The sequence below is a fragment of the Botrytis sinoallii genome (genome assembly GCF_014898435.1).
Source record: "Botrytis sinoallii strain Bc 23 chromosome Unknown BSIN_034, whole genome shotgun sequence".
Taxonomy (NCBI): domain Eukaryota; kingdom Fungi; phylum Ascomycota; class Leotiomycetes; order Helotiales; family Sclerotiniaceae; genus Botrytis; species Botrytis sinoallii.
Genome location: NW_024066061.1, coordinates 268841 through 281222, shown reverse-complemented (window position 1 = coordinate 281222; position 12382 = coordinate 268841). Strand labels below are relative to the sequence as shown.

Here is a 12382-nt window from a genome sequence, read left to right as displayed (position 1 = left end):
AATATGATTATCATTATTCAAGCAACCGCGGGTTAAATTTCCATCTATCAACAATATCCATGGATATCAACAATCTATTAGCAACTTAAATTTTATGAGGCTGGTGAGGCAATCCTCGTTAATCCCTGGCACACCCAGCAGTTTCGAATGTTGCCCCACCATCGATCTGCAGGCTCCCCGATGACCGAGGATCTTACATTTAATTTATATTCCTCTCTCTCGCTGTTTGTTATTATAACAATAACAAGAACATAACTCTCTTCCAACTTTTCGGATTAAATTCACAGAATAATTCAATCTCATACAGCAATCATGTCAGTTGGAACAGTCTTAATCACCGGGTAAGTTGTTTTTCCATCATCCTCCAAATTCTCAAAATCTTCAACGGTCGATCGAGTCCAGACAAATTGTTGGAGAAACTGGGGAAATCTCAAAATTTAACCCCGCCATCCAACCATTCATCGATCAACGATCCAACCACCAACGGTGAACTACTTACTAATTGCCTTTTTTTCCATAGAGGTACTGGATACATCGGTTCTTTTACAACTTTGGCCTTACTTGAACATGGCTACAATGTTGTAATTGTTGATAGTTTATACAATTCTTCCGTTGTCGCATTGGATCGCATTGAAACACTGTGCGGCAAGCGTCCAGATTTTTACCAAGTCGATGTCACAGATGAGGCAGAGTTAGAGAAGGTCTTTGCTGCTCATCCAAAGATTGACAGTGTCATTCACTTTGCTGCTTTAAAGGTGGGTAGATTATACATCTCATGACTAACATCATCAAACTAACCAACTTTTGTGCGACAGGCAGTTGGAGAATCTTCCGAAATCCCACTCGAATACTACCGCGTCAACGTTGGTGGAACAATCTCTCTTCTGAGATGCATGAGCAAATATGATGTCACCAACATCGTCTTCTCCTCATCTGCCACCGTATATGGTGATGCGACTCGAGTTCCAAATATGATTCCAATTCCAGAACATTGCCCAATTGGACCCACAAACCCATACGGACGTACCAAGAGCACAATTGAAGATGTCATCACTGATCATGTCAATGCGCAAAGAAACAATTTGAAGAAGAAGGGGGAGAAATATGAGCAATGGAATGGTGCATTACTGAGATACTTCAACCCCGCTGGTGCTCACCCAAGTGGTATCATGGGCGAAGATCCTCTAGGTGTCCCATTTAACCTCTTGCCATTGTTGGGCCAGGTTGCTACTGGAAAACGAGAGAAGTTGCTCGTGTTTGGTGATGGTAAGCAATTTCCAGTCTTCTCCGCCCCCCACTACAATTCTCCACCCTCCCACTCTATATTCTCCAGCCTCGGTTCGGCCCTCCTCCAGATTGAGCAAGAGCTAACAAAATTTTCTCTCTAGACTATACTTCTCGGGACGGTACCGCTATTCGCGATTATATCCACGTTGTCGATTTGGCAAAGGGTCATCTCGCCGCTCTAAATCATCTTCGGGAACAACAACCCGGTGTTCGCGCATGGAACTTGGGATCTGGTCGTGGATCTACCGTCTTCGAAATGGTCAAAGCATTCAGTCATGTTGTAGGACGCGACCTTCCATATCAAGTAGTCGAACGCCGAGCAGGTGATGTTCTAGATTTGACTGCCAATCCTACTCGCGCAAATGAGGAATTGAAGTGGAAGACTGAGTTGACATTAGAAGATGCTTGTGAGCATTTGTGGAAATGGGTTAGTAACAACCCACAAGGATATCGTCAAGATTTCCCGGAGAATCTTTTGAGTGATTATAAGGAGAGTTTGAAGAAGAATAATTAGTGTGGGCAGGGCCTATTGAGCATAGTTTTTGTAGTTTGAGGGGGCTTTCATGATTAATTTTGGGCATTTACATGAGGTTATATTAGTTATAGATATCAAATGAGTTCACTCACGACCAATTAGAGAATAAAAATAGAAGCAATTTTCCCACGAAATATGTCTTTGGGTAGAGAAGATTGATGTGTGTGTGTAGTCGTAGTATTTATCTTGGGAGTAAGTGAACGAATGATCAAGTGCAATAAATGAAAGAAACAGTCATTATCGAATACGTAGAATGACATAGTAATAAGCTTATCAAACATAGAGTTGCGGGAGCTAGAGTAGTAGTATTAGGATCAAGTAGAGTACCTAGTGTGGAATAAGCTCACCGGGAGCTTGTATGGTGAGTGCTTGGATTAGACCAGAAGCTGATTAGTGGGAAAGAGAAGAGAGGCTCACCGGAAGTAGGTGGAGAGGGGGAGAGGCGGAACGATGGGAATTGGGAGGAGGGAGGAGGGCAGGGGAATGGGTATGAGGGAGGGGGCGGGAGGAGAGGAGAGGAGGGATTACAGGGAATCTTGGGAACTTCGGGGATCTCGGGAAAGATAAGATGGGGGTGGATTTAAGTACCTAGCCTAGGTAGGTACTACGATAGATAGGGACTTGATTACCTAGGTATCTCTTCGTTTTCTTATTTCTGATCAGAGATATTTGGATACTAGGTAGGTTTTAGATAGATTTTAGATATTATAATGCTTACTTATTAGTAGTTTATCATGATTTAATTATTTACTAAGTATCTATCGTAGATATAGCAAAACCTCTCCATAAGGATACCGGTTTTTGTAGTCTTTTTTAAGGATATATAGAGGTATCTTTGTATAGAGGTTTCGTTTAATCCCGATATAGTAATAATTTTCTTCCGATTAGTCCCGATCGAGTAAGTTCTGTGATATTTCTAGAGTTTTAATAAAAAATCTCTCTAAAATCCAGATATGCTTATTATATAATAGTTAATTCTAATAATTCTGTTGGTCCAATAAGAATATATGAGATTCTGAGACTGAAAATTATAAGGATATCCTAATGGAAGGGTTTTAAGGATATAGGTTATTTTTAGTCCTGAAAATTTTTGGGATCAAAAAATATATTCTTATAGAGGGGATCCTTATAGAGAGGTTTTGCTGTAGTAGGTATTTCTTTTCCTCTCGAGAACTTTGTAAGTCTTACATTTTTGATAAGATTTACTAGGTACCTTGAGATTACCATGCTATCTAGTATCTATCTATATATATTTCCATGAATCAAAAGCCCAATACAATCACGCAAGTGCGGGGTTTCTCCCTTCTTTTCAGGGGTAGGTAGGGCAGCTCCCCAAATACATCTGATTGATTGTTAAGCATTATATGGTAATATGTACGATATTTATGTATGACAAATCTCTGTTTCCAAATGTTGGGGTTGTTGTAAGTTTAATAAAAGATATAAAATCCCATTGAATTTCTAATTTCCTCTCTCCTCTCTCCTTACTACCTACTACCTATCCGATCCTGTCCATGTCTCTCCACCCATTCTCATTCCCCATTCGTACAAGTGTGAACCTTACAAGTAACCTTATTGCTCGCTCCAATAACCTTAACCCCCCGGCCATCATCGTCAGATTACAATTGCAAACCCCACGTGCAACCCTCCTCACACGCTTCGCATCTTCATCTTCACACCGTACAAGAAATTCTCATAGGACTCGGAGATCGTTTGCGGCTGTTCCGTTGGAGAATACGTTGGAGCATACTTTTGAGAGGATTCAATTGCGACAATTCGTGCAGAGAAGATATATGTCGGAGCTTCCGCGAACGATGAAGGTGGTGGTGATTGAGAAGACGGGGGGGGTAGAGGTTTTGGATTATAGATCGGATGTACAAGTGCCCGTGCCTGGGGAGGGAGAGGTGTTGGTGAAGAATGAGTTTGTGGGGGTTAATTATATTGATACGTGAGTTTTTTGTTTTGTCTTTTGTGGTGTTTGGGTTTGGGTTTCTTTGGGTGGTTGGGTTGGGTTTGGTGTGGTGTGGTTTGCGTGGGTGGGTGGGATGTCTTTGATTGGGATGGATGGATAGATGGATGGATAGATGGATGGATAGATGGATGGATAGATGGATGGATAGATGGATGGATAGATATACCTACTCGTCGCAGAGTATCTCCGACATACAATACAATCCATCCTTATATAAGTATTCAGAAATCCATCCGCTAACTTTCCTGCCCTCCAGCTATTTCCGTACCGGTCTCTATCCCTCTCCCAAACCCGAAATTCTCGGCCGCGAAGCAGAAGGCACGGTAGTTTCTCTCGGTCCCTCTACAAACACAAATCTCAAACCCAATGATCGAGTAGTCTACTTGGGTACCTCCGCCTACGCTGAATACACCGTCGTCCCTGCAGCAAAAGTACACACTGTTCCTTCGGAACTCGCCCCGGGTATCGCAGCTGCAGCTATTCTCCAGGGTCTCACGGCCCTGACCCTCATTCGGGAAGCGTACCATGTGCAACGCGATGATTGGATTTTGGTTCATGCTGCGGCGGGTGGAGTAGGTTTGTGGTTGTGTCAGCTTTTGAGAGTGGTGGGTGCGAAGGTCATTGCGACGGCGAGCTCGGAGGAGAAATTGAAGTTGGCGAAGGAGAATGGGGCGACGGTGGGGATTAATAATAAGGAGGAGGATATTGTTAAGAGAGTGCTTGAGATTACGGGGGGAGAGGGTGTACATGCGGCTTTTGATAGTGTGGGGAAGGATACTTTTGATGGGGATTTGGAGGTGGTGAGAAGAAAGGGGACGGTGGTTAGTTTCGGTAATGCTGTAAGTTGTTTTTTTCGCGTCTCTTTTATCATTCATTACCCTTGATCCTTAAATCCCCGAATTCCTACTAACCCTAATATTTGTAGTCTGGAGCAGTCCCCCCTTTTGCAATTTCCAAACTCGCAGCAAAGAATCTCAAGGTTCTTCGTCCAACCCTTTTTGGATATATAGCTACCCGTGAAGAATTCGAGAGGTACACGGCGGAACTCTTTGATTTTATCATTAAGGATAAGTTGAATGTGAGGATTCATGAGATTTATCCGTTGGAGGAGGTGAGGAGGGCGCATACGGATATTGAGGGGAGGGGGACGACGGGAAAATTGTTGTTGAAGGTTTAGGGTGTGGATGTGGTGGGAGTGGGAGTGAGGGGGGTTAGGGGGAGATGGCGAGAGATAGTGAGAGATAGTGGATGGGTGGTATAGATTAGTTTAGAGATACGTGCATATGAGTAGTGAGATTATAATATCTATGAGGACTTTATAAGATGAATGAGTGTGTTTCTTTTTTTGGTGCTCAAGTGTTTCGGAGTATGGTGGTTCATTCAAATCTGGTAAGATTTTTTTGGCTTTTGATTTTAGTCCTCTTTTTTGTGTTTGTATTAGGTTGATGGATTAAGGTTGAGAGGAGAGGAGAAAGGTGAAAAGAAAAAAATGAAGAGAGTTGAGAGTTGAGAGTTGAAAGTTTAATTGTAGTATAGGTACCTAGGTAGTCGAGTATGATTCGATTTATTTATATGAATGTTGTATGAGAGATGGTTATAGATTGAGGGGTTAAGAGGGGTTAATAGGGGATAGGAAGAAGGGGAGAAGGAAGGTATTGAGTAGATAGGGAGAGGAGGTGAGAGGAGGTGAGAAAGATGTGGGGTGAGGTCAGAGGGGATAGGAAAAAGAGGGGAGAAGGAGGAGAGAAGGAGGAGAGAAGGAGGGGAGAAGGAGGGGAGAAGGAGGGTTAGTGATGTGGTGTGGTGTGGTGGGAATTAATGTTAGTAGTACCTATAGAGAAGAAGAGGAAGATTCTGAGGAAGGAAGAGAGGGAAAAAGAAGATATCAGTATATACATATACAAAAATTTTAATAGACTAAGAGATAATTAGGAGAGAGGGAGATAGGAGGTTCATTAATAATTCTAATAGAATATATCTATACATATATATGTATACTTTGAAAATCGAGGAAATACTTTGGAAATACTTTATCTTGAATGAAACGGAGGGAGGGGATTTTAATTTCAATATTAGAATGAGGGTATTTGGTAAGAGATGAATTGAGATTTGATCGGGAATATGTATGAAAACTATAATTGTAAAGATAGAGATCGAGAAGAAGATTAAGGGACTTTCTTCTAGATTTGTAAGAGAAAAGCTGGCATGGATAAGAGGGGGTAGTTTTAAATAGGAATGATGGATACTCAGGAGTAATGTATGTTATCCTGATTGATAGTTGAAGATGTGTATCCGGTTGGAGGACAGAAATTGAAATGGTGATTAGGAAAGTGAGAGTCAAAGAAGCGATGATGTGATTGAGATTGAGATTGAATACCTAGGTATGTAAAGATAATTTCACACTACATATATCTTATAAATTGACTCTTATACTCTTTCTTTTATATATCCATCAAAACTAAATAGATGAACAAGTAAATAAATACATATCCGTTCTCGGATTCGATATGATAATGAATATATTTTACCGACCTTGTTTTACATCAATATGAAAGAAAAGATCTAGTAAATGTATAAGATATCTTGAAATCTTAAATGAGGTCTTTTCGAGAGGAGGAATGGGAATAAGAAGAGTATGAGATAGATATCTAGGTAGAGAAATCATCTTGGTATTTTCACCTCCCCATTAGAAGGGGGTGGTGCATAGAGATGAGAAGGACAAAATGTATATGAAGATGTAGTAGTTATCGTATTGTATAGAGAGATATCACTCTGCATCTCTCTCTTACGGAAAGTCAGCCAATATATAGAAAAGGTTGGAACTATTTGTAAGATTTTGGTGCTCTGGAAAATCTCAAGAGTTGTGAGAGTAAATATTTATGTACGTGTGGAAGTTACTGTTTGGATCTCATCTCAGGTTTGGTAAATTATAATCATACATGTTCTCAAACCACACGCGAGGCTGTACGGTAAGTGACATACCATTAAGATGGGATTGAACTGTTGGGAATTATTTTCGCACGTCTTAGTCAGTGAATGTAATTGAAAGGATATAGTATTGGAAGAGTCACTATATAACTTAGTTGAAGACCTCATAAAGGAAATCCAAAAGAAATGGATGATATACAGACATTTGAAATGTTATTGAGAGGAAGGACAAGATGAGATAACCTCCATACGTTGTATGCGACAGAAACAACATAGTTATATGATCGTTAACTCTCCTCGATTCAAAATCTCAGCTAGAATCGGGACTGATATATTGACCCATTCTCATCTGTTCTCTGTTCTATATCAAGCGTAAATAACGATGTTAGAAGTAAAAACAGAACTTCTGTGCATGCTTGGATCAAGTGAGAGATCAAATTGTAGAATCATTCCTCAGAGAAGAATGCCGTATGAAATATAAGTCGTACGATATAACTCAGAAGATTGATCCTGGATTCGTAGACCGGAGATTTTTCATATGAATCAACAATAAGTAGAATCAACAATAAGTAGAATCAACAATAAGTAGAATCAGCAATAAGTAGAATCAAAAATGATATATTTCACACACGGTGAATGTTACTTACTAGGTTCTTCCATGACTTCATCATAGATTAGATGTTACTTGTTGATTCTAAGATAACAATGATACATCTCTATATTGATAGATTTCGAGGGAAGTGGAAAGTCGGCTTTTTTTCTTTAGGGAAAGTAATAAATGAAGATACCATAAGATCTTGTACTTAATTTCACTGGAAGGTGATGAGTACGATACAACGTTTTTACTGGACTTCCCAAAAGAAAAAACCACACGATATTAAATCTCTCAACATAAAACATGAATGCAATTTTCATCAAGTCCCACTATTTCCTCGAGATAAAAAGCCATAGAGCTGAGTGAAGCGAACTCGGAGCAATACTCCCATACAAGACTAGAAGCGGCTCTTTCTCATTTATTGAACTCTAATATCCACCCCAGTGGCTTAAGACTTTGTGCCAACTTCGTGGATACTTCCCCAAGGCTAGACACGGTGAGTCTGGAGGAATCGGGCCTATTATGGATTATGCGAATTCCGCTCTCCAGCACAGATCAAGTGTCCCGCGCGTTTGACTAGGTGGGATACTGTGAGCACACGCTAGGGAGGTGGATTCGTGGAGTGCGCTCGCTTCTCCATCTGGAGATGAAAGGGGATGAAGCTTTGGGGAGTGTATCATGAATGTATTGATGGGGGCAAATAGTGGATATGGGGAAATTGAGCGGTTGGGGGTAAGTGGATCTGGGAAGCGATGGATAAGAGTCTCGACTTCGTTCCAGGTTGTTAAGAAGTGGATACTTGTGAGAAAGCTCAAAGAATAGTATGAGTATCTGCTCTAGCATGAAGATTGGTGTATCATCAGGCGTAGGTAAATGGGATAAGGCCATAAACAGAATTAATGTCATGAGGTGACATTTCAATGGTGATGAATAACCCACTTGAAGCAAGCCACAATCACTAATTGTAGTGCGTATCCCAACCATAAAGTTCCGATATAGGACAGAGCCTCAAACATCTCGTCGCCTAACACTTTCATATGTTCCTCAATCGTATTCGCCTCCTGAAGAAGTTTCAAGCCACATTAAGATTGTGGCATGATGGAAGTTGCACCACATTAAGCCTTTTGAAGTTTTGATAAGCTTCTAGAAGCCTTTTAGACATTGCATTAACAATAAGCGATGATGAATGTGTTTTTTTTCTTGGAGAAGCTTGTTATGAGTGAGAGTAGAATGAAATAAGTTCAGCCAGCGAAAGAAAGGAAAGGAAAGGAAAGAAAAGGCTTGATAAAAATTGAAGCATCTAGTTTGCCGATGAAGTGCCATGATTAGCGTCAAAAGATGCTTGAAGAGGGCACTAAATATCCGCTAAAGGAGAAGATAGCGCTAGAATTGAGCTAGAAGCAGGCTAGAAGGTCTGGAAATTCGTACCCGATAGCTCACGGGCGTTGTCTAGATTCAAATATTCAAATACCATGCAGATGCAATATTAGATGATTTTCCTCCCATTCTCTTCGGCATGTCCGTCTTTCCATTATCGATCTTTTAGAGAATTGGCCTTCATATGGTCTTGAACATGTTATCGCAATGCAGAAAATGTATGCACGAGTATGCACGAGTCCTGAAAGAGATTCAGCATGAAATTCAGCGAGGATTCAATGATGAAGGGGTAATGATTGGAAGAGCCGAGGAGATATTCGAGTACGTGAGAGTGAAAGATGCTGATTACATCTTTGGCCATGTAAATGAATGATTATTGGTTGGTTCCTTTCGACTAGGTCATGAAATCCCCCGCGCCATTCTTTCTCTTCCTTGTCTTTCCTGTCTTCCCCACCAACTTCAGTCCGTGTACAAGTGGATCTATCTTGGAATTTGATATTATTGCCCCTCTTGCCCCTCACCCTCACCCTCGCACCGGATTGTAACCCATGGGGAATTACATAACAGGCTTAGCCCTTCTTCTCATGCACATACGTGGATACCTGCATGTTCATGGTCACTTGACCTCGATCTCAATCAAATCATTGACGACTAGATGCGAATCTGGATATTTCCCCTTTGATCAATGAAGCATTTGAGGTTGGAAATACATCTTAGTACCACAGCTCGATACCTCCAAGATCCATAATAACCCCGACGACAAGGGCCATGAGACTGGGAAGATGATGTACGATGTAGATGATAGTATGGAGAAGAAGAAACTTGATCCAATGGAAGGATTGGTCCGGGTAAATGTGTTGAGGAAATCATGCTAAATGGTTAAGCTTTCACATGAAGCTTTTCTACATTCGCCTTAGTTCCTTGAGCTTCTCTACATTTGCATTAGTTCTCTCAGCTTCTCCAGATTTTCCCAGCTTTTCCTCGCACCTTTCACACCTTTCACACTTCTTCAATCGATCGACTGCGGGACTTTCCTTGTTCGGTCATATTTTCGGAGCGTCCTAAAACGACTAAAGCGACTAAAACGACTAGAAAATATTCGACTGCGTAGTAAGTATATCGCCCTTCAAATGTAAGAATCGACGGCAAAGTAGCCAATCAAATCAAGTCAAAAACTATTTTCTGAGACGGGATCGTGTACCAAAGTATGAAGATAGCTTAGTCGTATTTAAGAAACGTAGACGGTCAAAACATCTGTCTGTCGACCTAGACTCGCTAGGGAGGTATCTACCGATATACTAGGAATACGGGATTTGTTCGATTCAATGGTACCGACAATAGTAACCATCGTGTCTAGGCCGATCTAGGTAAGATTACATTCACTCAGACTTTTGATCTCATTTGAATAATTTTATATTTCCAAAGTGTGGATCCCCTTATGCAATCAGATTGATTCCGTCTAGGTACTTGATTGGATCGAATTATTCAAGGTCTAGGGTTAAAAGGTAGAGAGTCGAATGATGGATATCTCCGGTGGGAGATGGAGGTGGATGAGTGAGTGGGTTGAATGATGGGTCTGGGGTAATTGAATGGAGACTGGGGTTTGGGGAAGTTCAACAACTTGGGAAATTCCTATAAAGATGGAGTAACCCAGCTTCTCAATACAACATCATCATCATCAACAACATCACCATCATCAATTCATCCTCTCTCTTTCCAATAAGAACTTCATATTCTCTCTATACTCTATAGAAGAATTTCATTCTTATTTTCTCCATTCTCTCCACCTCAATAACAACAACAACACTTCCCTTCAATCCCTTCACAATGGCCGGTGGAATTCCAATTTCCACGACACCCCTTTCAACGGGTTTCCTCCGTGGAAAAGCTCTCATCTTTCCACTTTCCCTCGTCATCTCCCTCTTCTTCCTATGGGGTTTCTCTTATGGTTTACTCGATGTGCTCAATAAGCATTTCCAAACAGTTCTTGACATCACCAAGCTTCAATCTACCGGTCTTCAAGTCGTTTACTTCGGTGGCGGTTATCTTCTCTTCTCTCCTATTGCCGCCGAAGTCATGAAGCGCAAGGGTTATAAGATTACCATCTTGATGGGTCTTTCACTTTACTCTCTTGGTGCCATTATGTTTTGGTAAGTTTTGGCATCGATTCACAACGTTGTACCACTCGAATCAGAGCTAACATAAAATCCAGGCCAACTGCTCATTTCTCTACATACGAAAATAGAATTGCCTCATTTGGTGGTTTCTGTGCTTGTACATTGGTCATCGCATGTGGACTCGCTACTCTCGAAACTGCCGCTAATTCCTATGCCGTTGTTATCGGTGACCCAGCATCTGCATCAGCTCGTCTTCAATTCTGTCAATCATGGAATGGAGTTGCTTCATTCATCGGTCCATTGATTGCCGGAAAATACTTCTTCTCAGGCGAAAACGCTCACAACTTGACCAATGTCCAGTTCGTCTATCTGGCAGTTGCATGCGCTGGTGCCGCCATCGCCGTTCTCTTCCTCGTCGCCAAACTTCCTGAAGTTTCCGAAGAAATGCTCGAATCCAGCACCGTTAAGACTGAGAACTTGGCCCTCGATGAGTTTGGACATGAAATCGGCCAGGGACCAATCTATAAGCAATACAACATGATCTTCGCCTTCATTGCTCAATTCTGCTATGTTGGTGCTCAAGTCACTGTTGCATCATTCTTCATCAATTACGCTACCGAGAATGCATCTTACTCTTCCTCCCAGGCTTCTAACATGCTCTCCTACGCTTTGATCACTTTCACCGTTGGTCGATTCATCGCCACTGCTCTCGCAACCGTTTTCCAAGCTGATTTCCTCATGATCATCTACTCCGCCTTCGCTATCGCTTTCACAGCCGTTGTAGCTGCGTGGCACGGAAATGGCGCTGTGGTTATCCTCATCCTTCTCTTCTTCTTCGAGGCTCCTATGTATCCTACTCTCTTCACCATGGGTACTGCCAATCTCGGTCGTCATACTCGTCGTGGTGCAGGTATCCTCGTTATGGGTGTATCTGGTGGAGCTGTCTTCCCTCCTATTCAAGGTGCCATTGCCGATTCTGCCGGCACTAGAATCTCGTATGTGGTTCCATTGGTTGGATTCATTTATGTATTGGGATATGTTACTTTCCATTGGATTAGACACGGAAGACATATCATGAGAATCAAGGATGTCGTTGCAGCTGAATTTGTGGGTGGTGCTGCAGGTGGTGTGGTTGAAAAGGTTCATTATGATGGAGATAAAGTGATGAGTGTTGAGCAAAAGGAAACCATCTAAAAGATTTCCATCGTCTTTAATGAAACTTTGGGAAAGGTGAAATGGGATGGTTTGGGGTGTTTGGGATGGGATTATGAACATCTTAATAGATGAAACTTATTGTTTACTGTATATACGTGCTTTTTACTAGCAATTGCCTGGATGGATTTTCTCTCTTCTCTTTATTAGATGAGATCGAATGAACGGATGGATGGATGGATGAATACGATACCACGACTCGAAATGGAATAGAGACATAGATTTCTCATAAATTTACATATTCATTATTTAATTTCTTTTCATCTTGAATTTGATGATGCAACTGTGAATACATATTTTTATGAGATCTTTGCCCCCCCCCCCCCCCCTCTCATGAAAATACCTACGTTATGATTCTT

The 12382-nt window shown here is 41.4% G+C and overlaps 3 protein-coding genes across 3 annotated transcripts; all 3 read left to right on the top strand.

The window, feature by feature from the left end:
* Positions 1–189: 189 nt before the first annotated feature.
* EAF02_011670 (uncharacterized protein) lies at positions 190–1958 on the top strand. Its single transcript, XM_038907717.1, has 4 exons — positions 190–341; positions 521–755; positions 816–1266; positions 1389–1958. Exons 1-4 carry the CDS (start codon positions 313–315, stop codon positions 1799–1801), a joined length of 1128 nt encoding a protein of 375 aa, XP_038752534.1. The 5' UTR covers positions 190–312; the 3' UTR covers positions 1802–1958.
* Positions 1959–3232: 1274 nt separating this feature from the next.
* Positions 3233–4971, top strand: EAF02_011669 (uncharacterized protein; the record flags this gene model as incomplete). Its single annotated transcript, XM_038907716.1, has 4 exons — positions 3233–3246; positions 3522–3770; positions 4051–4633; positions 4720–4971. The coding sequence occupies 4 exons, from the start codon at positions 3233–3235 to the stop codon at positions 4969–4971; spliced, it is 1098 nt and encodes a 365-aa protein (XP_038752533.1).
* A 5305-nt stretch (positions 4972–10276) lies between these two features.
* On the top strand, positions 10277–12288 carry EAF02_011668 (uncharacterized protein). Its single transcript, XM_038907715.1, has 2 exons — positions 10277–10844; positions 10907–12288. The coding sequence occupies exons 1-2, from the start codon at positions 10522–10524 to the stop codon at positions 12003–12005; spliced, it is 1422 nt and encodes a 473-aa protein (XP_038752532.1). The 5' UTR covers positions 10277–10521; the 3' UTR covers positions 12006–12288.
* Positions 12289–12382: the final 94 nt, after the last annotated feature.